Here is a 25,844-nt window from a genome sequence, read left to right on the forward strand (position 1 = left end):
TGGATTCTAACAGATCCTTATGCGTAAACAAGATGTTCCGTTCACAGCAGTAAGCACCCCAAGCGGTATGCTGATGGAGTGGCTAGTCATGCCACAGGGACTAAGGAATGCCCCTGCGACATTCAACAGATGTGTAACCAATCTGTTGAGATCGGTGTGGGATCTCGTACCGAGTTTATTTGATGACGTCTTTGTTCTTAGCAGAGTCATGAATGGAAAGTCAGATGTTGAAGTTCATCGTACCCATGTCCGAAAGGTCCTCACACTTATGCGTAAGCCCAAGTCGTATGCAAAATTTCAAGAAATGTATATCCGCTGCAAGCGAAATACCATTTCTTGGGTGCATCGCGGGTAAAAACGGTGTACGCCCGGATTCAGAAAGGATCAAGGTGATCACCGATTGGCCTGTGCCAGTCGATGTAAAGGGACTTCGAAAGATTCTCAGTTTAGCGGCGTACCTGCACAAGTAATCACGCAATTATGTCGAAATTTCAGTACATCTTTCTTCTTTGTTGAAGAAAAATGTTCAGGGGTCATTTAACGCTGGTTGTTAGCGTTCCTTCGAGGGTATCAAAAAAGCTTGATCCAATCGCCAATCCTGGCGATTGCTGACCAAGACCGACCTTTCATGTGGTCTGTGACGGAGGCAATTTTGCAATAGGCTGAGCGTTAATGCAATATGACACAGACGGCGCAGAGCGCGTCGTTAGTTATCAATCGCGTCAGCTTCAACCAGCTGAACGCAAATATTCAGTGCATGACAAGGAACATCTTGCCATGAAATACGTACTAGCTAAGGTTAGAGTGTATCTCTTGGGATATAGACCGTTTATTGTATACACGAACCATGCGTCTTCAAGGACGGCCGTAAACAGTCCACACCTCTCGCAAAGGATGGCGAGATGGTTGTCCTTCTTCGCGGAGTATACCTTCTCCGTGGAGTATAACCAGGACGGCTTAACGTCGCCGTTGATGCCCTTTTGCGCCGGCCCAATTTCGAGCCGGCTGCGCAAATCAACAATGAGCATAAGGCCACTGTTGCAACACTAAGTTTTCCGTCGTCAACATTACTCCACGACGTTAGAAGAGCTTACTAAGAAGAAAGAGCTCTTGAAGAGTTGATGGATTACCTTAGAAATTCATCAGAACAATCCATAAAAGGATTGTCGAAATTGTATCGATACTCAACAGATCGATATACAACATGCAATGGTTTTTGTATTACACATGCTGGCGACACACCTCGTCGTCATCCCTACCCATAATGATTTGCGACTACGTATCAGGTATGAGTAGCACAATGCACCAATAATTGTTTATAGTGGACGTGAGAAGACTTATCTCACGAGAAGTCGCGACTTCTACTGGCCGCGCCGGTATGAGTTCGTCCGCAAGTTCATCCCGGGCTCAGAAACAACCTCTGCCTCTTCCGGCGGAGAGTTTGCACTCCGTATCTATAAATTTCGACTTCGTATTCCCCGAAGACACCCACAAGAATAATGGTATTTTTGTTTTTGTTGATCGTTTCAGTAAAATGGAACATCTTGCTGCAGTACCGGAGTCGATCACAGCCAAAGGCTATGCTCGTGTCTTTGTTGACTCGATATTTCGACTCCATGGGTTACCCGCGAGCTGGATCAGATCTCGATCCTGGATGCGGTAGAATTTTGGCAAACTGTGATCAAATCAGTTAGAACACAGTTGAAAATTCTAACTTCTGATCACCCTGAAACAGATGGCCAGACGGAGCGGGCAAACGGAATTTTCAAAGAGATACTTCGCGGATCGTCGACTCTTTTAAGAGCTGGCGCGAGATCTTGCCGATGGTAGAAATGCCATCAACAATTCAGGGCATGTTTTACAAAGCATACAACGTTTTTGTGAATAGCTTAAGCCACCCACATATACCTACCCTGTTTGAGAGTAACTCTTATTCAGGGGGGAGGGACTGACTCGAGCAAAAAACCTTCTAGCTTTTGCTCATCATGCATTAGCACTAAGGTCAATGTGAAAAAAACCAATGTTGATTTAATTAACATTGAAGTGGACAAACTCAGTAATAACAATAATGTTATTACTGACTTGGCAACGATGCTGAAAGACTCAGCATCGAAAACAATTTTGTTAACTGAGAACGATAATATTCTCAAAAATAAATAGATTGATATCTCCGCAGTGCGAGCCGGTCGCACTGAAAAGAAAAAAAAACGATTCAGCAGGTGATTTCCTGCTGGCTAGAGAAGCAGTGGTCCGTTTCGTACAGGATTCAATCGCTAATGGAATGGACCGACAGAAACGGAACTCGACAAAATGAAAGAGCAAACAAACTTTCATTTAAAATTAATGATCTAGTCCCATTGTCTACGGTAACCTACCAAAGAACGTATTGACGAATTGAGGCAGCAACAAATTACTATTCAGGTATATCAGCCCGTTTCGTGTACTAATCGCCAAGGTGCCTCGTAGTATGCGTACGCATCCTCCTTTTTTGATGGGTGTCTCCGCCGTATTATCAGTACGAGGCTTCTCCGATTCCGGAAGGCACCGGGACGGTCTAGGGCATCCGCCAAAGCCGGGTAGTTTCGCCCCAAAAAGCCTTATTGTCTTAGAACAAGGTCTGATTCTCTTGAACCAGACGATCCACTTTTCGTCCATAGAAGAGATTTTGTGACGAGTCGTCACCGGCTCGTTTTGAAGGGACTGTTCGTTCGCCAGTTGATCAGTTGCAACCTCCGCACGACTTTCCAACTGGTACGAGAAACATTATCGACCGTCACTGCCAACGCGCGGCAACGAGATTGCTCGTGATCAAGATTCTCCTTAATAAAAAGGGTGTGATATAAATCACGATGTTGAATCGGGCTCGTCAAACGAGTCGAACCCGATGTTTACTCCCCCTCCACATCCATTGACGGATTCAGGTGGTGAGAAGCGCTTACTAGTTGAAAACGTTTTGAACCACCGTGATGCAAAGGGGGTTCAAACGAGCTATCTTGTTCGTTGGCGAGAGTATCTACCCTCGCATGATAGTTGGAATGCTCGTTCCCACCTGATGTTGGACATTCCGGGTCTTGTCTTGCAGTAGACGAGACCCATTTTCCTCGGCAGAAGGTCCATCGGAGAATGAGCGCTTCCCGCGCTCGTAAAAGGATCGGAGGTTTTCAATCCCTTGAAACATCTAGTATGAGATGAGAGTCCTCCAATGGGGGTCTTTGAGGGGATATGCTTTCTTAGGGGCATGTCCAGCACCCTTAAAACAGCATTGGCAAGAATCCCCCCACGAGAGGCAAGGAATCCCTGCATCTATAGACAAACGGTGCAACTTATAGCGTGCACCAACTACAATCCGTTTATCGAACCGTTCATGGAAAGCATTTAGCTTGTCAAGCCAGACCTTACGGCCTATGTTTTGGCCATTCTGTACAAAGCCTGTCCAAAGACTGTCGAAGCTTGGAACAAAGGTGACATCCTTCGCCCGTTTGCAAGTGTACCACCGATGCCGATAAAAGGCATCGATAAGGTTTCATCCTCACCAGGTTCAACAAGCCTGGATGAGTCGAATAACGGAATATGATATTGATCGTTGGTCATACCAGACCAACGAATGATATTTTCTTAGAGGGTAGCCAAGGCCTCTTCTCAGGAGCGAATCGCAACGTATTGCGACCCCTCCTCTATTGGCTCATCTTATTTTTAACGTTAACTTGGACCTGGGATCGATCCCTAGCTATACTTTTTTTCTGGTGATGCAAAGAAGCACCACCAGCAGCACTCTTACCTTCGCAACCACGCAGTTCCTGGTGACGCATGCTAACATCACTAGAGTGGTCATCGCCCTCGGAGTCATCTGATGATAACTCCCCACCAAAGAGGTCCGACGAGTTGAAAAACCTCGTCATCACCCCTCTGGTTGTCACGTAAGAACCCAAGTTTTAAGCGACATTTACAGTAGATACTGAGTCAATCATTGCAGGTGACTTGGTCCAGTCACCTACAACTGGTGTAGCAGGTGACTTGTCACCGTGACCTACAATGTCATCGACAGATGAATTGTTCCTGTCACCTACAATGGGAGTAGGAAGTGACGTATCCCCCGCAGCAGACGCTAATGCGTCTGCTGAAACCTTTACATTACCAACAGCTGCACTGATCCGTGCAGCTGCCAGCTTTGCGGCCTCATGGCCCACGCGCACATACTTATTAGTCGTGTCATCTTGGTTTTAGTCAAAATCAATTAATGAGTATAAAATCAGCATTTTGGTTAAAACCAAAACGCAAAATTTTCAGGGAAAGACATAATAGTATTTTATGTCACCCTACATCAGTCACTATAGTGACTGTTGGTTGGGGGGGGCCCGTTAGATAACTATCATTTTCTATAGGCGGATATCAATTATTATTTCCGATAAGAGGAAATTAATAAATAAGTACAACATTAATATGTATTAATGTTTCTCAGATAGTTTCAATGTTTCCAAATTGGGTGATTTTGACGCAATAAGACATTAGCTCTATTAATAGGTTATTTTAGTCTTTATCAACCCTGTAAATCGTTATAAGATACGATTGTGCGGTGCGCAAGGAGGCGCCATACTTAGTTAATTATAAATATAAATAAGTTCAGTAGTAGATTAAAGATCGTACTTAATATATTAATACAGTTTTTTTCCCAAATTATAACCCTTTGAATTACCTTTGGTAGCTAAAAGACCCTTAGCTACTTAGAAACCTTCCCCTGTACCCCTGTGTACGTGAAATTTCGAGGCTCCTAACCTTCACTGTAATCAGTGAAGAATTACTAGTATATACCAGTACTAGTGAAAGGTGCCCTGTTACATTGTTGCTTCACATAATTATAAGTTAATCGAATAGATTCCGCAGGATGACGAGTGAAGGACTTAATCTATTTGCGCTTTCATATTACTGACCGCTGTCTTTATCTGTTTTTGGTAATTTTAGCGTTCACGGGATTAATTTGGTCCAAGATTGCGCACAAACGCCAAATGTCATGCTGTAAGAAGTCTGTCCAGGACTTGAATGACTGAGATCACGAAGCGATATGTTATGATTGTAACGGGGCACTGCCGACTTGTACTGCTTCAGTACAAGTCCACCTCGCTCTGCTTCAGTGCTAGTGGTGCCTCACGTCACTCCACGTACACTAGTACGTGCAGAGGAAGACTATCTTTAAAACACTTAATTTGAAGAGGGTTAAAAGTATACCGTATTTAATATAAGTAAGTTCTTCTGTTTCTATCTATTTAATTATAACTTTATTAAATACGAATACAAAGCATGTAATAAAGTCTTATATATATATCTCTTTGCACGCGTCCAGCGCTGACTGGGCCGCGGAGCAAGTAGACATAAAGGCCTATATCTACCAATGAATAAGCTTTTCCGAATATTACTATGTAAAGTAATATTCTTTAAGTATTATCTACCTTTTGAATAATATATTAAATAACAACCTTTAGGTGTTAATTTCATGTAACGATACACCCCGTAGATGGGGTAGTTAGTACGTGAGGTAATCGGAGACACCTTGCCTACACTAGGTTACTTTGCACTGACCGTTACAAAGAGGTCCTATTATTATTATTATTAATATTATTTTCTTCGCCACTAATCTCTTAATCTACGCGTACGTCTTGTTTCAAGGCTGGTTTCTTCGACAGCATCAGCAACTTCACAATGTATAAAAATATATTCATTAGAAAGTGCCAACATTGTAGTGTGTGGCAAGCCATGCCGAGCTTTTACGATGCACTGATCTGCGATGTAATCATCTTTAACGACTCTTCACATCTCCTAACTTTCAATTTCTAAATGTAGTCATTAAGCTAGCTTACTAAATTTCGGCGCAAACGATCTTTTCATCGGCTCTATCATTGTAACTTGTCCCATTTAATACAAAAATTTTAAGCCATGCAGTCCAATAGCGCATGCACGACGCGCAGAGCAAGATTCAAAGTTGCTGAGCATGGCGAAACGCAAAATTAAGGGAAAACTAAAACTGCATTTGATATATGTAGGCGGGCACGTCGTAATACGGCAACGCTCTACTTAGACACACACCCTAGCACAGCGAGAAAGCTGTTAAACCAGCTTCTCTTGCGTGCAGTGAGGTAGTTATGGTGGGCGCCTTAGCGACCAGACCCAACGCATAAAGAACTCTACTGAAGTGTCGTCACGGGAGCGGAAGTTATGGTGGGCGCCTTAGCGACCAGACCCAACGCATTAAGTACTCTAGTGAAGTGTCGTCACGGGAGCGGTAGTCCGGCTCCTTGTGCGCACTTACCAAGTAGGAAGTAGTTTTCAGACTGATTTATATTTAACCGTATTTATAAAAATACCTATTTTACCAATCGAAATGTCATCTCTATAGATAACACTTAATATGTATTGCGAGCGTATCTTTCTAGATACCTCGCGTGACGGATGACGCTGGCGTCATCCCTCCTAATGTAAATCCACCTATGTGCATCACATGCACAAGGGTTGGTCACAAATGTGCACCACACCCGAGTGCTGGGTCTTATTACATTAATGTAGTAATTGACCATCCCCATAAGTGTGCTTAACGGGGACTGTGTAACATTAGGGCAACTTTAGCCCCCCTTAAAGAACAAATTTACATTTTTAAACTCGTCAGAGGAGCGAGGAACTGCGAGCAGCTTTACGCGCCGCTAGTTCACTCAATCACTCTAGCGACCTCTGTTCAATTACATGGCACCAAAGATGCCACCGAAAAGGGGCCACGTTGGTGGGTCGTCTGTGAAGACGCCCACTCAACCTCGCCCTAAGCGCACGCGCCGCGTTAACACGCCGGCAGCGTCTAATGCCTTAGTCGAAACGCCGACAGCTACTGCTGCTGTCGCGTTAACAGGGCTTAAGGATCCATCCCACTTCAACAGTGAGGTTGTCGAACCGTCGTCGACACCGTTGCCGTCACCTCATACTAGTGATGCGGACAACGAGCTCATAAGGAAGGATGATGGAGAATATTGCCCACCCAAACTTCTATAATGGCTCACAACATGGAGACAGCACCATTTACGAATGCTGTCTCGTCGACTACGCTGGACAGCGCAGCGACAGGTAATGAGAGCGCTGCCCATAAAGGCGCAGCCGCTTCTTCGTTGGGTAAAACCACAACGCCTTATGCTCAGACCATTATCCATAATAATTCTGACATAGAGGATTCCGAGCCTAAAGCTCCGTATACGACACGTGAACGTGCTCAGTCGGTGTCACAAGCCAGTCGTTTAGAACGTGGCTATGTGACGGGTGGCGTATGCACCCTCCATCTAAATAGCCTTGTTTAAATGGGCCAAGAGCGTCGCTCGAGTCGAAACTCTTCGGGTAACCTTTTCATTGGACGAGGATCTGATACCTCTGCCTCACGGAGCGGTGGGCAAGCTACCATCCAACAAAAAGCGTTGATTCCCACCCGCATCCATCAGTGCAGGCGGCGCCCGATAGGAGTGGCGATCTCGCCCACCTACTCGCGGCTGCCTTACCTTCGTCCGTTCAGTCATAGGCGTTAAGCGCTGCGGAACGACGTATTGCAGATCTCGAGGGCAAGTTTCGCGACTGACCTCGGATCTTTTTGATGTCCGAGCGAATGCTCGTCAGGGTTATGAGCGCCTGTAGACTCCCTTGGACCTTTTCGAGAGGATAATGCTGAGGGTCCGCGTTACTCGCGTGATAGCCCTCGCTCTCCGAGTCCTGTTCGTGGAGGGAGGAATCGGTCTGATAGCGTTTCGCCTTCACCGTCTCCCTCACCCGAACGACGCTCGACTCACAGTCGGCGTCACTATCGGTCTACTTAGACGGATGGGGGTATGTGACCTCATTTGGGTCTACATACCTTTCAGACGACCTACATAAATACGACGTGCGTCTTCATGTACGGGGGAAGGGTGAGCCTATAATTTAGATTCCCAACCTCTTCTTCCACCGTAAAGGGCCCAGATGAAACGTGGCAACAACTTCGTAGTACCTCCAGATAGTACAGAAATTGCATTTTAGGTAGGGTAGCAGTACTTAATAGTACTTTTTAACCCACTCAAAAGCATTCGCTTTTCTGCGACCATTTCGGTCCGCATATTCTTTTCGCTTGTCCTGTGCGCTTGCCATCGCCTCACGGACTTTTCGTATGATGGCTAATCGCTTATCCACAAGGTGTTGAGCCTCCCTCACGCTTTTATCATCAAACTCGCCTATGATACCGCCAAAAGGTCGGTCATAAGGCGTAGTTTTATTGACGACTGCTAAACTGGCAGAGTCACTAGGGCAAGTTACCATCTTGAGATGATACCCTCATGGGTCATCGTCATATTGACGAAATTATGTCCCTCTTTCGCACCGAGCATAGTAAGGGGCCCTCTCCTACTAAGACTCGGGCTGCGCACAAACGAGACTGGCGTCCGAGGATGGCGCAGTCCGTTAATATAAAACGGTGTCTCACCCGTTCTGGCGTGGACACTGTTATTTATAGCGAACTCTACAAAGGACAATTGCTTGCTCCACTCTTTGGGAGTTGCTCTAGTGCGCAAGACGTCCGCCACGACGCGATAGGCATGTTCTGTTTGGCCATCGGTCTGGAGATGATCTGCGGTCGACATGTGGAGTTTTTTTCTACCTAGCAGCTCAATTACACGTCGCCAAAACCTAGACGTAAAGCGTGGATACCGGTCCGATACTATAGACTCGGGCATCCCGTGATGTCGGTAAATATGACCCAGGAACAATAGAGCTGTCTCCTTGCCTGCGATATATATTTTACATGGTGCTAATGCACCATTTTGCTCAGTCTGTCTACAAGACGACGAGTCCCGTCCAAACCTAATGTTCGAGCGGCATGCCAAACATGAAGTCCAGACTTACTGACTTCCAACAGTTGGTTGAAATCGGTATCGGCTTCCGTGGCGCACTGCTGGACGGTGCGGGCTTAATGCGCTGACACTGTTCGCAAGAGCGAATCTAGTTGGCCACCCATCTATATAGGTGTGGCCACCAAAATTGCTCTGACACTCGAAAAAATGTCTTTTCACGGCCCAGAGATGCCAATTCGATGGTGCATCATGGAGATCGCGAAGCAACTTCAGCTTGAGATCTGTGTCATGAGACACATAGATTCTCAAGGGATCACAAGGTGACAGCTGATACAATAAAATGCCATCGCTGTAGCTAAAGCGATTGAGCTTAGCTTTCAGGTGCGACGGAGGGTAAACCTTTCGTCCACCGAAATGATCCAACAGCAGGCGACAGTGGTCGTCCTGACTGTAACTCTCTTTTATCTCAGAGGCCAATGAGCTCGTCACGTGGTATGCCTTCATGGCTGCCAACGTTGACGGCTGAAATTGTGCTTTCGCACTAGACACACTTTCCTAGTGTCTAACCTCGAAGTCTGGTCTGCGCGATAAAGCGTCAGCCAAGACATTCGACTTGCCCGGCTTCTAACCAACTTTGAGATTAAATTCAGAAAAGAATGTTAGCCATCTTACCATTCTAGGCGAGAGGTGTGGTGAGTTTATTGCGGTCCGCAGTGTATAAACCACAAATGGCTCGGTGCCCAATAGGTGCACACAAACTTGACAAGAGCATACTTTATTGAAATTTGCACGGGGTAATTCAAATCCGAGGCTTTTAAAAGCCGGTACTGATAAGAGATGACACGGTCAACGCCATCGTCATCCTTCTCCATGAGCGCGCTACCGATTGCAAAATTACTTGCAGCGCAGACGACACTAAAGGGCTTAACCGCATTTGGCAATGCCAAGACCGGTGCCTCAATAAGAGATTGCTTCATTGATGTGAGCGCATCTTCTTTTTCTTTATACTAAACTCATTCTTTGTCCTTTTTGAGAAAGTCAGATAATGGTTTAGTTCGCTCAGCATAATTCTTGCTATACTTATGCAAGTAATTAGCGAGCCCTAGGAATTGGCGCAAATCCTTCACATGCCGTGGGATTGGCCATTCCTTTACTGATTTTACCTTGTCTGGGTCTGCTCGTACACCATGTGTACCAACGATGCAGCCCAGTACAGGTATCTCAGGGACCCCTATGACGCACTTTTGCAAGTTGACGTACAATTGGGCGTCCTTTAAAGTCTGCAACACAGCGTCTAAATGACGCTTGTGCGACTCTATTGCGCTCAGCCCGTCCTCGGCCCTACTATGCACGAATACATCGTCAAAGTAATGAGGCGCGTAGGCACGGTGCTGACGCATCACGTGAGCCACCACTCGGTTGAATGTCGCTGGTGCGTTTTTCAAACCTTGGGGCATCACAAGCCACTCCCAAAGCATACCGCTTGGGGTGCTTACTGCTGTGAACAAAAAATCGTGTACACGCATGAGGATACGATGAGATCCATCCGTCAGATCCATTGACGAAAAGATGGTACTCTTTGACAGTCCGTCAATGATAACTTTCTTTCCTGGAATCGGCGATTGAGACGGATCCCTTGCAGCGTTCAATTAATATTGATCACATACACAATCCGCCACCCTCCTATTGATTTATAACCATAGAAGGTCAGGGAGCTATGTGAGAAGGCTGACTCCCTCACATGGCCCGCTGTTAAGCGATCGGCAAAGAATTTTTTTTTTTTTTCGATCGCTAATACATGTTCACGAGGCAGTGGTAACTGCTTTATGACACAGTATTCCGAACTTGGTCCAGGTCGATTTAATGTCGAGTGCATTTATCCTTAGGCAACTCGCACGGGACGGATTCAGGAAACACATTCTTGAATTCGAATCAAATTCTTATAAAAAGGGTTTGTCTACAAGAAACTTCAGGATTGGAACGTAAGACGTTCCATGCGAGTCTTCTCATCAGGGACACCTTCGTCCATCGATGAGCTGCTGAGAATCCAGAAAATACTAGTGCCGACCGAATATCGGCCAGGTAGTTATCATCTGTGACAAGTACGCAGATCTGCTTGACTTTGCCACTATGAAGATCACGCAAGAACTGTTTCGGTTCTAGCGTTGGCAATTGATTTAATTGGGAAGTTAACTTCGGAGGCGCTATCAGATCAAGTGTATATTCGCCTACACTTGATCCGTTGTTTAATAAAACATTAAATGTTTCAGTTCTCCTAATTTTAACTTATTCAAAAGGTGCCTGCGAACCATTGGTCACAGGTTTTTGGGGACTTATCCCCAAAGAATCTTGGGTAGTTCTTCCCTCAAGTTTTATTTGGGGAGTATACTCCCCAACTCTCTCTAGCTGTGGTGCGCAACCACAGCGAGATCCTCTACGATCGATTCTTCAGTCAATCTAAAACTTTCGCACTGTCTCTTGCAGACAGGCGTTTCAATATTTTTGATGTTGCTTTCCAAGCAAGCATCTATCTTTCGTACCAGTCAAATTATTCGGGTGGTCGATCTTCGACGCTGCCTGTGCTTCTGCAAAGCCGTCGGGATCTAGCTCCACAGTGTAATCGGTATTCACAATGAGGTCTTGTGCAGTCGTGCAAACGACCGAACCACAAGTGAGGCCATCCCACTCACTCGTAGGATATCCACAAGCTTGTGGATGCTCCAGGTTCATCAGATGACCCCTGTTGAACGAGAGATAGGCATCGTCACGGCCTGATGCTGCCAAATTATGCATGACTCGTACTTTCTGAGCCATGGTGATTCAAGGATGACATCAAATTGTCATCCAAATCAAGTACGGTGACATCATTTTTGCTGTTTCAGATATGCCTGTTGCTAGACGCACTGTCATCCTTGTTAGAGGAATATCGCGCTCAATAAATTTGAGTCTGCGATCTTCTAGCAGTTGGCGTATTTAGATTGTTCGACGCCCCACAAGTCATTTAATTTAAAAAACGACTGCCAATCCCGATCGACTAGGGACTTTAGTGGCAATTTTTTTGCCACCATTATTTTCAAGGTGATGAGGTTAACCTCATCACTCGAAGCAGTTACACACAATGACTGTGTGTCTGGAGCAACTTTCGTTAAGAGATTTGCAATTTTTTTTGAGGTAGCTGGATCAGTAGGGCGTTGCGCCCGTACTACGTCCGACCGTTTTTTTCTTACCATCCGCCTCGTCGTTGCGGTTTCGCAACAGCGTCGAGTCCGCGTTCACCGCAGCTCCTAGCGGGAGGTCGCTCGTTTCACGCAGTGTTTTTAGGCACTGATTACACTCATAGTCGTCGTAACCCGTTTTTCCAACGATCATTTGCAACTTGAAGAGCGAGGATTCTCGCTCTCAACATGCGCGAGGTCCATAGGTTCCGAACATCCATTTTCTTGTTGTCTCGGAGAACGATAAGCTCCAGAGTGGACGAAAGCCTGTTTAAAGCTGAAAACCTCATGTTCCGCTACAGAGATCGCTTGGTCTAGCGTCTCTAGTTCAAGCTGGATCAGGTGATTCTTGACAGGCCCGTCTGTAAGACCTCCAATAAACGCAGCTACATGTGTTTGTTCATCTATTGGATGATTCACTATACAACTTACTAGGTATCGTGTATGTTGGGCATCATTAGACGCTTCAAGATCAAAAGAGGAACTTTATTCCATTATTTAAATCTAAAAACGTTACCCTAGCTAAATAAAAATATCGGCCGCCAGATTTAAATCTGGTGGCTGCCACATTTGTTACCCATAATAAATGAAGTTTTAGTGGTTAACTATTATCAATCGAACAAAAGGCTATTTTAATCATAAAGTAAAAGTGTACCACAGCAACGGTTCACCAACCGAAATGCGCCCCATTACCCCCCCCCCGCACCAGACTGTCGACACCGAGTAACAACATTCGCTTTATTTCCTTTTTGAGGTTGGAATTCAAACAGCTAACCATTCGGTTGTGTTTTGCATTTCTTTCTCTGATGAAAACTAAGCGTGAGTCACAGACTCGTAGCGCCTTCATTAACGAAGGTGATAGTGGACTTTGAAAGTCACACTCCATCGGAGGATGGGGAATAGATAGGATCGTGGCTCCTACACGTCTCGTCCTGTGGACGAATCTCTTTTCGGACCCCAAATCCGTTCCCAGAACGTGGTGCCGCGGATGTTTTAGCTGCATGGCGCATATTAAGGCTCAAGTCTCGCGACTGACCTCGGATCTTTGCTATGTCCGAGCGAAGTCTCGTCAGGGTTATGAACGCCTGAAGACTCGCTTGGACCTTTTTGAGCGGATAATGCTGAGGGATCCGCGTTACTCGCGTGATGTCCCTCGCTCTCCGAGTCCTGTTCGTGGTGGGAGCCTCAGTCCAACAGCTTTTCGCCTTCACCGTCCCCCTCAACCGAACGACGCTCGACTCACAGTCGGCGTCACCATCGGTCTCCTTAGAGGGATGGGTACGTGACCTCATTTAAGTCTACATACCGTTTTAGATGACCTACGTAAAATACGGGGTGCGTCTTCATGTACGGGGGAAGGGTGAGCCTATATTTTTGTCTCCAACCTCTTCAACAACCGTAAAGGGCCCAATGAGACGCGGCAACAACTACGTAGTACTTCCAGGGAGTACAGAATATGCATTCTTAGGTAGGGTACCAGTACTTAGTAGTACTTTGTCCCACTCTAAAGCGTTCATTATTTTTGCGACCATTTCGCTCCATACATTATTTATGCTTGTCCTGTGCGCTTGCCATCGCGTCACAGACTTTTCGTGTGATGACTAATCGATCATCCACAAAGCGTTAAGCCTCGCTCACGCTTTTAGCATCAAACTCGCATATGATACCGCCGAGAGGTCGGTCATATGGCGTATGTTATTGACCACTGCTAAAATGGCAGGGTCACTGGGGCAAGTTTCTGTTGTTGATTTGATACCCTCGCGGGTCATCGTCATACTAACGAAACTATGCCCCTCTTTCGCACCGAGCATAGTGAGGGGCCTTCCCCCACTAAAAATCGGGCGGCGCGCAATCGAGACTGGCGTCCGAGGATGGCGCAGTCCGTTAATATAAAACGGTGTCTTAGTCGTACTGGCGTGGACACTGTTATTTGTTGCGAACTCCACACTTGGCAATTGCTTGATCCACTCTTTGGAAGTTGCTATAGTGCGTAAGACATCCGCCACGACCCGAGTGGCACGTTCTGTTTGGCCATCGGTCTGGGGATGATCTGCGGTCGCCATGTGGAGCTTGCTACCTAGCAGCTCAAACACATGTCGCCAAAAACCAGACGTAAAACGAGGATCCCGGTCCGATACTATGGACTCGGGCATCCCGTGTAGTCGGTAAACATGATCCAGGAACAAGAGAGCTGCCTCCTTGCCTGTGATCGATGTCTTACATGGTGCTAAATGCACCATTTTGCTCAGTCTGTCTACAAAGACGACTAGCCCTGTCCGACCCTTATGATCGGGCGGCATGCCAAACATGAAGTCCAGGCTTACTGACTTCCAACAGTTGGTTGGAATCGGTAGCGGCTTCAGTGGCGCACTGCTGGACGGTGCAGGCTTAATGCGCTGACACTGTTCGCAAGAGCGAATATAGTTGGCCACCCATCTATATAGGTGTGGCCACCAAAATTCCTCTGACACTCGTAAGAATGTCTTTTCACGGCCCAGATGCCCACTAGATGGTGCATCATGGAGCTCGTGAAGGATCATCAACTTGAGATCTGTGTCATGAGGCACATAGATTCTCAAGGGATCACAAGGTGACAGCTGATGCCATAACAGGCCATCGCTGTAGCTAAAGCGATTGAGCTTAGCTTTCAGGTGCGACGGAAGGGAAACCTTTCGTCCACCGAAGTGATCCAACAGCAGGCGACAGTGGTCGTCCTGACTGTAGCTCTCTTTTATCTCAGAGGCCAATGAGCTCGTCACGTGGTATGCCTTCATGGCTGCCAACGTTGACGGCTGAAATTGTGCTTTCGCACTAGACACACTTTCCTAGTGTCTAACCTCGAAGTCTGGTCTGCGCGATAAAGCGTCAGCCAAGACATTCGACTTGCCCGGCTTCTAACCAACTTTGAGATTAAATTCAGAAAAGAATGTTAGCCATCTTACCATTCTAGGCGAGAGGTGTGGTGAGTTTATTGCGGTCCGCAGTGTATAAACCACAAATGGCTCGGTGCCCAATAGGTGCACACAAACTTGACAAGAGCATACTTTATTGAAATTTGCACGGGGTAATTCAAATCCGAGGCTTTTAAAAGCCGGTACTGATAAGAGATGACACGGTCAACGCCATCGTCATCCTTCTCCATGAGCGCGCTACCGATTGCAAAATTACTTGCAGCGCAGACGACACTAAAGGGCTTAACCGCATTTGGCAATGCCAAGACCGGTGCCTCAATAAGAGATTGCTTCATTGATGTGAGCGCATCTTCTTTTTCTTTATACTAAACTCATTCTTTGTCCTTTTTGAGAAAGTCAGATAATGGTTTAGTTCGCTCAGCATAATTCTTGCTATACTTATGCAAGTAATTAGCGAGCCCTAGGAATTGGCGCAAATCCTTCACATGCCGTGGGATTGGCCATTCCTTTACTGATTTTACCTTGTCTGGGTCTGCTCGTACACCATGTGTACCTACGATGCAACCCAACACAGGTATGTCAGGGACCCCTATGACGCACTTTTGCAAGTTGACGTACAATTGGGCGTCATCAAGAGTCTGCAACACAGCGTCTTAATGACGCTTGTGCGACTCTATTTCGCTCAGCCCGCCCTCGGCCCTACTATGCACGAATACATCGTCGAAGTAATGGGGCGCGTAGGCACGTTGCTTACGCATCACGAGAGCCACCACTCGGTTGAATGTCGCTGGTGCGTTTTTCAAGACTTGGGACATCACAAGCCACTATCAAAGCATACCGTTTGGGGGTCTTTCCTTCCTTAAGTTCGGCAAGGACAGATCCCACATCTCCGGAAGATTTACTATCTCTTCGTCACATTTTCCAGAGCACCTCAACTGAGAATGCCTCCGCATTTTCGTCTTTGACGGCCTCAAACACCTCGTTCGAAGGCCCGTCCTCTTTAATAGGTACTGATCCAAAGATCACTCGTTTCGGCGTGCCTTTGAATATCCTTATCTGTCGGGTACTCGTTCTTCGAGTCACCACGACCTTTGACTGGAAAGAGGGTCCTTTTGCTCTCCTGGCTAACGCACACCTTTCCAACCGCGCCAGGCTCTAGGCACTGTGCCGGTTCTTGCGACGCTTGACTTCTTGTATGTCTACTGCCGCAGGCTCTCAGCTCTGAGCAGGACTATAGGACACATGACTACTTGTCATTGCCCTTTTCACTACCCCAGTCTCCACGATCTGGGTAGGAATTTGTGTCACCTGACATCCAGTCGGTTCACTTCCAACTACACCAGGCTTAGGACAATGGGTAGAATTTGTGACGTTTGACATCCCGTCAACGCACCTCAACTGCGTTTATCACGACATCAGTTGCATGTACTTCTCACAGGAGCACATCGTTTCTGGTGTCCTGCGTAGAGTTTGCAACTGTGCTTGTAGGCCAGTATATCAATGTTGGTGTTTTGCCGACTATTGCATACCTAGGATGAGGTCATACGGACTCCTCATACCTAGCACTGTGAACTTCTCTTTACAAGAGAATTCACTTAAGCTGAAGGCGAGTTCTACCCCCTCAGACTTAACGAGCGCGCCGTTCGCTTAACGAACGGTCGCCTTTTGTCGCTTGCCATCCTGGCAAAGCGACTCAAACATCACCGGTATCTTTCTTTAAGCCGCGAGGTTTAGAAAATTTTGTGATGCACCCGAATCCACTAGGAGGGTCATCACCTGGTCATAGCTTCGTACTTGAGCGCTATAGACCAGCAGGGTTGAGGTCCGAAATTTTAAGACCTCAGGGACCATGCTACCCATTTGTGCCATAACTTGAACTTAGGGGTAGCTTCAGAGTCCGCGTAAGCAGGGCATTTCACCCCTACTGCGCTCCTGCATCTCCCGACCCATCAATGGCCGATGCAGAACTGATGCGTCTCGCACGCTGGTTCTTGCCATCGCCCTTTGGAAAGGGGAGTCCTCTTTCTGGGCGTCTTCGCCCCAGAGGGACCCTGGCATAGCAGCGTGCCATCATATGACCGCATTTATAGCGGACAACGTCTGCGTTGCTCAACTTCATGGAAGTGCGTCTGACCTCTCGGCCGACAGCTTATACCAAGCTGTCGCCGAGGCACTGTTGTAGGATTCCTCCTCAACTAAGGCAATTTGGATTGCCTCTTACATCATCGACAGCACCTTTCTGAAAATGGCCTGTCGCGATGAGCCATGCCGTAATCCGTTCATAAACGTGGGCACCTTAATGTGCTCCGGAATCGGACCTACGGTAATAGACGCCGACAGCGAGCGCATCTCTTGCACATACTCTTGCAGAGACCGCTTCGCCTGTCGCGCTCCAAAGTAGCGCGCCTGAAGCAACACTTCGTTGTTCGGCGGCTGGTACATGGCGCGAATTTTTTCCTTAAAGAACACCCATGTAGGGAACGCTTTTCTGTCCGCCATAAGCGCCGAGTAAGCCCACTCTGAGGCATTTCCGCGCACGTGCGACATGGCGTACGACACCATCCGGCTGTCGTACTTGATGAGCTGCGTGACACCGCATTGCTCCACGGCTAAAAGCCAGCGGACAATCGTGTGCGCCGCAGTTCTATCGAAATTGGGCGGGTACATCCGAATGCGGCCCGGCAAATGCGGCCGGACAGAGAGCATCTCGACAGTCCTGTTGTGAGCTTCGCTCCGAGCCGCTCATGCCTCAGCGCATCCTGAGTCTGAGTGACGGAATCCACCGCAGAATGGCTCTGTGCCTCGGACGCGTCTCTCCGCTGTCGAGCACGAATGCCTCAAAATGCACCAACTGAGCAACATGTTGGCCAGGTGGACTGCCCAAGAGCCTGACTAGGGCTTGTTCACCAAGTCCCTGCACCAAGTGCCCTGCCACATCCCGATGATGTTCGGAGAGTTGGGGGAAATGAGCCCAATCGATGTTGAGGCTCATCCTCACGTATACACGCATAGATGCGGGTCGTGGGAAGGAATTCAAGCGCTACCAAATGTAGGCGGACACGTCTTAATGCGGCCACGCTCTACTTAGACACACACCCTAGCACAGCAAGGGAGCGGTTAGACCGTCTTCTCTTACACTCAGTGAGGATGCTGTGGTGAGCGCTTTTAGCGACCTCACCCAACGCACTAAGTACTTAAGTGAAGTGTCGTCACGGGAGCGGTAATCCGGCTTCTCGTGCGCACCTACTAAGTAGAAATTTTTCAGGCTGATTTATATTTAATCGCATTAAATATAAATACCTATTTTACCAATCAAAAATGCCATATCTATAGATAACACTAATATGTATTGCGAGCGTATCTTTCTTGATACCTCGCGTAACGGATGACGCTTATGTGCATCACATTCACAAGGGTTGGTCACAAATGTGAACCACACCCGTGCTGGTCTAATTACTATATTTAAGTAATTGACCATCCCCTAAGTACACCAAGTGCACTTAACGGGGACTGTGTAACATTAGGGCAACCTTAGCCCGGTACAATATATTTAAGTCCACGCACTAGTTAGTACCTTCCAAAAGTTCTAAATTAATTAAATGATATACAAATATATATAGCAACTCATTGCTCACCGCCCGTAAAGCATCTAGCAGCGATTAATGATGGTCTATACCAGGCACTGTCACGTAACTGCTAAAATGTTTCATGTGGAATTTTTATGGAATTGGCTACCCTGTTTTCACTCCTACTGCACTGCAGTTGTGTTGCATAATCCATAGAGCTGTACTATCGCAGGCCTTTCTCATCCATAAAGCTTACTATAGCACATTATGTGCGGCTGTGCATGCATCGAAATATTTTTGATGTCTCAAACGACTTGACAATGTTATGAAATGAGGATGTCGGTGCCCCCATCATGTTACAATTTTCACCTTTACCTGGTCAAGTTTTGAAAATATATCGACATTATATGGGTGGCCAGTAATATTGTGCCGAACCATGTCACGCTTGGTATTGCGCGCATTCTAGCCCTCCTATTGTAGCAGGAATGGGACCTCCGGAACAAATTGCACTTTACCAAAAGGTGACCTCAAACAGCTATGGCGCTGTACCCGTAGCTGATCCGAGACATCCTTACGATGACAATCAAGACAATTGGAAACTAACTCCGCGTCTACTTTCAGCCGAAGTGCTCGCATTGCTCATCCAATATGCCGGCATTGGTTTTATAAATGGAGTCTTACCAGCTACGTTATATCCAGTTTTACAGGGATATCTGAACGCTGAAGGAACAACCGTAGTCTCCGCCACGGTGTTAATCCAACTACCCTGGTCATACAAATTGTTTTTAGGTATATTAAGCGATTGCTTTCCACTTGGAGGATTTCGACGTCGACCATACATGTTGTTAGGATGGCTCCTAAGCTGCAGCATGCTTTTTCTACTCGCCAGCTTCCCTGAAGCTGCTCCGTATTACGGTGACCCAAATATGCACTTCAGTAGCCCCGACGAGTGGACGGAAGCACAGCGTCAAAGTATCAACGATAATGCCCCTGACGCTGCTGGAAAGTACGTACTTCCTATGATGATCGCTTCGTTCGGCTCTTTGCTTGTCGAAGTCCCGGCTGATGCTATCGTGATTGCATACGCTCAATGTGAACCGATGACGACTCGCGGACGTCTTCAATCGTGGATTCACAGTATTCGAATGGGATTTAATGCGCTTGGTGCTTTGGTCGTTGCTATCGCATTCAATGGCATCAAATACGGCGGATCATTTGATTTTTCACTCTCGTTTCCACAAGTGATGTTCGCTTTAAGCTGTTTATGCCTCCCGCTTGGACCTGCTGCCTGGTTTTTCGTGTGTGAAGATCGAGTACGGCCTCCCCAATTTCGCGCGTACATGTCGAGCTTTTGGCAAATTTTGCAGAAGCGTGCAGTGTACCAAGTTGCAGCGTACAAATTTCTCTCTGGGTTTCTTAATAGTTTTAACATTGTGTCGTCGAGCAACATTAAGCTGTACTGGGTCCATGCCACACCATTTAATTCAAGTGTAATGGCTATTGTTGGCACATTTGTGTATGCTGGTACATTGGCTATTATGGCACAACGTGGTCTCCATTGGAATTGGCACGTTGCAATTGCTGCGACTGTTATCTTTGGTGTTGTGACCGATGGGTTCATGACAATGCTTGTCACGTGGAATTTTATTCGTAGCCAATGGTTCTGGCTTGGCGTCCCTGTTATTGGAGAGGTGCCCCACGCAATCCGATTTATTGTAAATAATTATATTGTCGTAGAGCTTATTGAAAAAGGTTCGGAAGGTGCACTTTTTGGACTATTGTCGACTGCCAATCACGTTTCTTCCCCGTTTGGTCGCACTGCCGCTAAGCTGATCAATGCACGTTTCCGTGTATGGAAAGATGACATTTTAACAGACAGTTTCGAGACTCGCCGTGATGTTACTATCACAATCGCGATTTGTTACGGTCTCAAGATGGTGTCGCTCATGTTTCTGCCGTTATTACCGAGTCAGAGAGCCGCCACACAAGCTTTACGTTGTCAAGGACGAGATAGCAAATGGATGGCCATGTGGACGGTCGGAATCTTACTACTTGCGCAAGCGTGGCTCACAATGGTAAACATACTAAGTATGGATCCCGCAACAGAGTGCTGGGCGATCACAGGAGGTTGTGCATCAAAATCACGTAGGATATGATAGCTTGCATGTTTTTTACATTCAAAAATATTTCAGAAACAATGTTATTGTGTCAATTACCGATTTATTTCTCTGTGGCACTACCGAATTGCCTGAAAGGATAGAGCGACATACTAGCGTGGCCGGTGGCATTTTGAATTTGAGACATGCAAGGATTGAAACAGTAAGGACTTTACTTAAGCCTGGAAGAGTGTCGTGCAGCAGAACATTTACGAGCTCTTCAGAGATTGATGTAAGCAGTCGATACAAGCGAGCTGTTGGTGGAAAATTAAAAACACTATTCTCTAAATGGTCTCGGATTTTTCGAGCAACATCGAGATAGTGAAGTAGCGCGGACCAGATCGGTCCCGCCGTTTTGTACTTCCCATTGCACTGGTCGCACTCAATGTCAACCCTTGGACCGCGAGACGCATGAAAGGTTTGCCACTTGACACAACAAGTGGTTGCAACTGAAAACTTTCGCATTAAACACATCAATAGACGTGCGAGAGCTTCGTCATTGCTTTTTTTATATTCATCGGCGACCTACACACGCGAACGAATGCGCAAACGTAGAAATCAATGCTGCACGATGCAATTGGCACGATATGGCGTGCGTAGCGATTGGCTGACGACTCGATCGTCTGGAGTACTACACGCAGAGCCATATCGTGTACTTACTAAATGCGACTTGTTGGACAGGGCTTTAGAACGCAAAAAGCAGACCTCAGATTGTTTGCCTGATAGAACAGGCATATTCGTGCACGTGACACAGAGCAATCCACCGTTCGTAATGCTCTGTGTAGCACATTCGGAGAAAATTGAGGCTGATATGTGGAGATCCAGGTCAGTGACATCGAATTGGTCCGCTGACTTTCCATGATTGGACATGGATCTGTCGCATCTGCTTCATTAGGCACGACTTGGTCCATAGGAAACTCATTAAACGCAATATTGCACCAGATAAAATTCAAAGCTGCAGACTTCATGTCATAAATCAAATGGACTTGATACCTGGAATGCTGAAAGTAGCGAATTGAGCGCAGACCTGAGGCTGCTAAAGCCTCAAGTATACGAATGACCTTCTCCTTCAACGTTTTCGTAACGACGCGACTCAATCTCCTGGTCCGTACAGTCCTTGGGCTGTCCCACTTTGCGCGCCTCCTTGAGTAATTGCTTACGCGCACGCATCCGCTCAGAAACATAAGCAATGCTCAAACCACTTTTGAGCTCTTGCACAATTAAATACATGTTATGCTCTGGGAAGACTAAGATGCCGTTGCCCTCGAATTTTTTTGTGACCAGGCGGTGCGACCTTATTCTGCAGCTTCTTCGCCAGCGAGGCAGCAGTCGACGATTGCATAGTTCGATTTGGTCTACAAAAACTTGCCGTCTGTCTGAGGTACAAAATGCGCAACGTCGACAGAGTGGCTGATAATAGAACAATGATTGACTGGTCGAAGAGGTCGGGTATCAAAAAACAAGGACACATGAAAACCGAGTGTCCAGGGTACTAGCTTTGATCATATACGATAGTGTCTCGTAAAAATTATTTGTCCGGGCATAGCAAACCGCCTCTAATTAACCCGCAAGAGGCTTCAGCGAGCGCTCAGTAAAGAGCATGGGGACGTCCGATCCCACGTGGTCGTATTCGGCCGCAAGGTCGCGCTTGTCACCATTTTTGCCTTCTTCAATATGATAATAAATGCAGTCCAAGGTGGCGCAATAGCTTTACAGGCCCGCGCAATATGATCATGACTTTGCGCGGTGAGACACGTTTTTAGATACTCGAGGCTCGCGCGTTCAGCTCTGGAATATTGTGCGCTACATAAATATTTCCTATAAGAGGAGTAATAAATATTATTTCCTATAATGCGACGGCTTTCGTCCACCGAAGGCGACAATGTTCATCCCGGCTGTAGATTCCCTTTATTTCGGAAGCCAACGAGCTCGTCACGTGGTAGACCATCATGGCTGCCAACATGAAGGTCTTGCGCCTTAGCACGAGACGCACTTTCCTGGTGTCTTGCCTCGAAGTATGATCTGCGCGAAAACGCGTCAGCCAAGACATTCGATTTACCCTGCTTGTGTTCAACTTTGAAATTAAGTTTGGAGGCGAATGTAAGCTATCTTGCCATTCTACGCGAGATGTGCGATGAATTTATTGCGGTCCGGAGTGATAAATTCATCGCACATCTCGTCCACGTGTCGTTGTCCCAGCTCACAATGATTTGCGCTTGCACATCATGTATGAGTGTCACGATGCACCAACAAGTGGGCATCGTGAACGTGAGAAAACTTAATCCACAGTATGTCGCGACTTTTACTGGCCCGCCATTATCAGTTCGTGCGCAAGTATATTCGTGTTTGCGAGGCATGGTAACGGGTGAAGCCTAGCCCTTCATCCCTGATCGGTCAGGTACAGGACCATTTAGCGGCATCGATGCCAACCCGATATATCTCTGTACCTGACTCAGAGCCGAGGGCTCGCCCTCTAACTGTAAATGCGAAGACATTTGACCGACTGGGACTGGCCAGTCCAGTTGGTGATTACCTTGATCTTTTCGGGATCAGGTCGCATTCCGTGTTTACCGACGATGCACCCAAGAAGTAATATTTCGCTTGCAGCGAATAAACACTTCTTGAGATTTGCATACGACTTATGCTTTCGCATAAGTGTAAGAACCTGACGAACGTAAGGTGCGACAGCTCGTGTAGAAGTGGATGAAAGTACTCGTTTACTGCCTTGTCAACCGTTTTGTAGTCACACGCCGAATCCTGCACGCTGCCTGTAGGGCATTTACATTAAAGGGATGACGCTAGCGTCATCCAAGGTAAAGGCATTTAAAATACGCTCGCAATACACATAAGAGCAAATCTATAGAGTTGGCGTTTATAAAAGAGCCATGAACGGAAATTCGTAAGTGTTTAGGTATAACTATATTTATTTTAATGGGCTTCCCATAGTTCCAGTTTCCCCAGCGCTTGTGCTGAAATTTGAAGATGACCCTTGCTGTAGCAGCTGCCTCGCTCCTTATGTCAGAGGAAGACTTATAGTGCCACCACATTCGTGACGAGATAAAGCGAAGTGATGTCAAGGTGGACTGTTGAGAGACACCGGATATGCTCGAGAACATTTTGAATAAGGCACTACACGGTCCACGCCACAAGGATATGACAGCGACTCTTGGCATTCAAGCGAGTTTGCATTGAGGAGGCGTATTAAGGGTTATGGGTTATAGGTAATGTACTCAGAAAAACATGACGTAAAACGTGGACTTCGGTCCGATACTACGGACTTGGGCATCCCGTTTAGTCGGTACACATGATCCAACCGCCAATAATAATACCATATACTCCTAATGTGCTACGATCTGAGCTAAAATCATGGTTTGATCTTGCAACTATGTATTCCGTGTAAACCACAAATGGTTTGATGCCCAATAGGTGCACTCGAACTTGTTGAAATCATGCTTCATTGAAAGTAGCTCCTTATCATGCACAGGGTAAATCTGTGTTGTGGCTTTCAAAAGCCGGGACTGATAAGAGATGACACGGTCAACGCCGTCGTCATCCTTCTGCATAAGCGCGCTGCCAATTGCAAAATTGCTTGCATCACAGACGACGCTAAAGAGCTTATCCGCGTCTGGCAATGCCAAGACCGGTGCCTCAACAAGAGACTACTTCACTGATGTGAACGCATCTTCTTGCTCTTTTGACCAAACCCATTCTACATCATTTTCAAGGAGGTCAGATTAGGGCTTAGTCCGCTCTGCATAATTCTTGCTGTACTTATGCAAGCGATTAGCAAGCCCCCAGGATCGGCGTAGATCCTTCACGTGACGTGGGATTGGCAATTTATTTACAGAATAACGTCTACTGGGTCTTCTCGTACACTATGTGTAGCTACGATGCAGCCCAGCCCAGGTATTTCGGAGGCCCTATGACGCACATCAGTAAGTTGACATACAGTTGGGCGTCACATAGAGTCTTCAACACAGTGTCTATAAGAGACTTGTGCGACTCTATTTCGTTCAGCCTGTTCTTGGCCCTACGATGCACGAATATATCGAAAAAGTAGTGAGGCACGTAGGCACGGTGCTGACACATCACGTGTGCCACCACTCGGTCGAATGTCGCCGGTGCGCTTTTGAAATCTTGTTGCATCACAAGTTGGGTGCTTACTGCCGTTCTGGCTACATCGCTCTCTCATGAGTACAAGCAAAACCGAGTCAACAGGATAATTTATGCTGACTCGAGAAGCAGTAGTCCACCTCGTGCAGAATTCCATCGCTGATGCGGTAGACCGACAGAAACAGAAAGCTGATCAAAATTATTGAGCAAACGATCTTTGAATTAGTTTATAAATATAAACTACTGTTTGAGGTAAATCGACCCAAACATATACTGATAAATGCGGGCAGTTATAAATAATTGTCCAAGTATATCGGCTCGCTTCGTGTACTCCACCGCAAAGGTAATGTATACACGATTGAGCTATCTCGTAAAGATGCGCACGCATCCTACGTTTAATGTCGTCATTTTTCGCCCTTTTTATGTATGAGGCTTCTTCCGGCTACGAATTACACCTGAATAGCCCATCCTCCAGAGACGGATGGTCTCGGATTACAGACTGACGTGTCGGACCAGGCATTTCAACCCATCGTTCAAGGATGCGTTTGCTTACGAGCTATTGCTAGCTCGCTACGAAGGGCGTTCACCTTCGTCTATAAATCATGAAGACAGTAACCGCATGACTCACGTCATCCCACAATCGCCGGAGATCGCGGCTGTGTCTTGTCGGCGGATATTCGGGATCGGCGAGTAAATTGGACCTGGTATCCTCCACCTCATTCATTGATAAACTAACGCAAATGGCCAGTAGCGCTTTTTAGTCGAGCGCTTCTTGAAACACCGCACGATAAAGGGGATTTAGTGTACCCACCCGACTATCAGAGCCTCGCTCCCAACTTTGGTTGGATAGTTTTACTAGTATGACTGGAGAACAACACGTGATCCTTAATAACCATCGAAAAAGCGCTTCCCGAGCTCGTGAACCGAGTGAAATAACATTCCCTTCGTGCATCTCTGAAAAGATGCGCGTCCTCCATTGAAGTTTTTTAGGGAGTACGCCTCCCCGGGGGCATGGACTGCAATTTAACGCAGAAGAGACATG

At 46.7% G+C, this 25,844-nt stretch overlaps 3 protein-coding genes across 3 annotated transcripts; 1 reads left to right on the forward strand and 2 right to left on the reverse strand.

Moving 5' to 3' along the window:
* Nucleotides 1-19,018: 19,018 nt before the first annotated feature.
* Nucleotides 19,019-20,727, forward strand: CCR75_002432 (uncharacterized protein; the record flags this gene model as incomplete). The annotated part of the gene is made up of 1 exon (XM_067960529.1): nucleotides 19,019-20,727. One exon carries the CDS (start codon nucleotides 19,019-19,021, stop codon nucleotides 20,687-20,689), a length of 1,671 nt encoding a protein of 556 aa, XP_067816294.1. The 3' UTR covers nucleotides 20,690-20,727.
* A 520-nt stretch (nucleotides 20,728-21,247) lies between these two features.
* On the reverse strand, nucleotides 21,248-21,559 carry CCR75_002433 (uncharacterized protein; the record flags this gene model as incomplete). The annotated part of the gene is made up of 1 exon (XM_067960530.1): nucleotides 21,248-21,559. The coding sequence occupies one exon, from the start codon at nucleotides 21,557-21,559 to the stop codon at nucleotides 21,248-21,250; it is 312 nt and encodes a 103-aa protein (XP_067816295.1).
* Nucleotides 21,560-21,733: 174 nt separating this feature from the next.
* CCR75_002434 (uncharacterized protein) lies at nucleotides 21,734-21,919 on the reverse strand (the record flags this gene model as incomplete). Its single annotated transcript, XM_067960531.1, has 1 exon — nucleotides 21,734-21,919. The coding sequence occupies one exon, from the start codon at nucleotides 21,917-21,919 to the stop codon at nucleotides 21,734-21,736; it is 186 nt and encodes a 61-aa protein (XP_067816296.1).
* Nucleotides 21,920-25,844: the final 3,925 nt, after the last annotated feature.

Source organism: Bremia lactucae, linkage group LG4 (assembly GCF_004359215.1).
Source record: "Bremia lactucae strain SF5 linkage group LG4, whole genome shotgun sequence".
Taxonomy (NCBI): Eukaryota; Oomycota; class Peronosporomycetes; order Peronosporales; family Peronosporaceae; genus Bremia; species Bremia lactucae.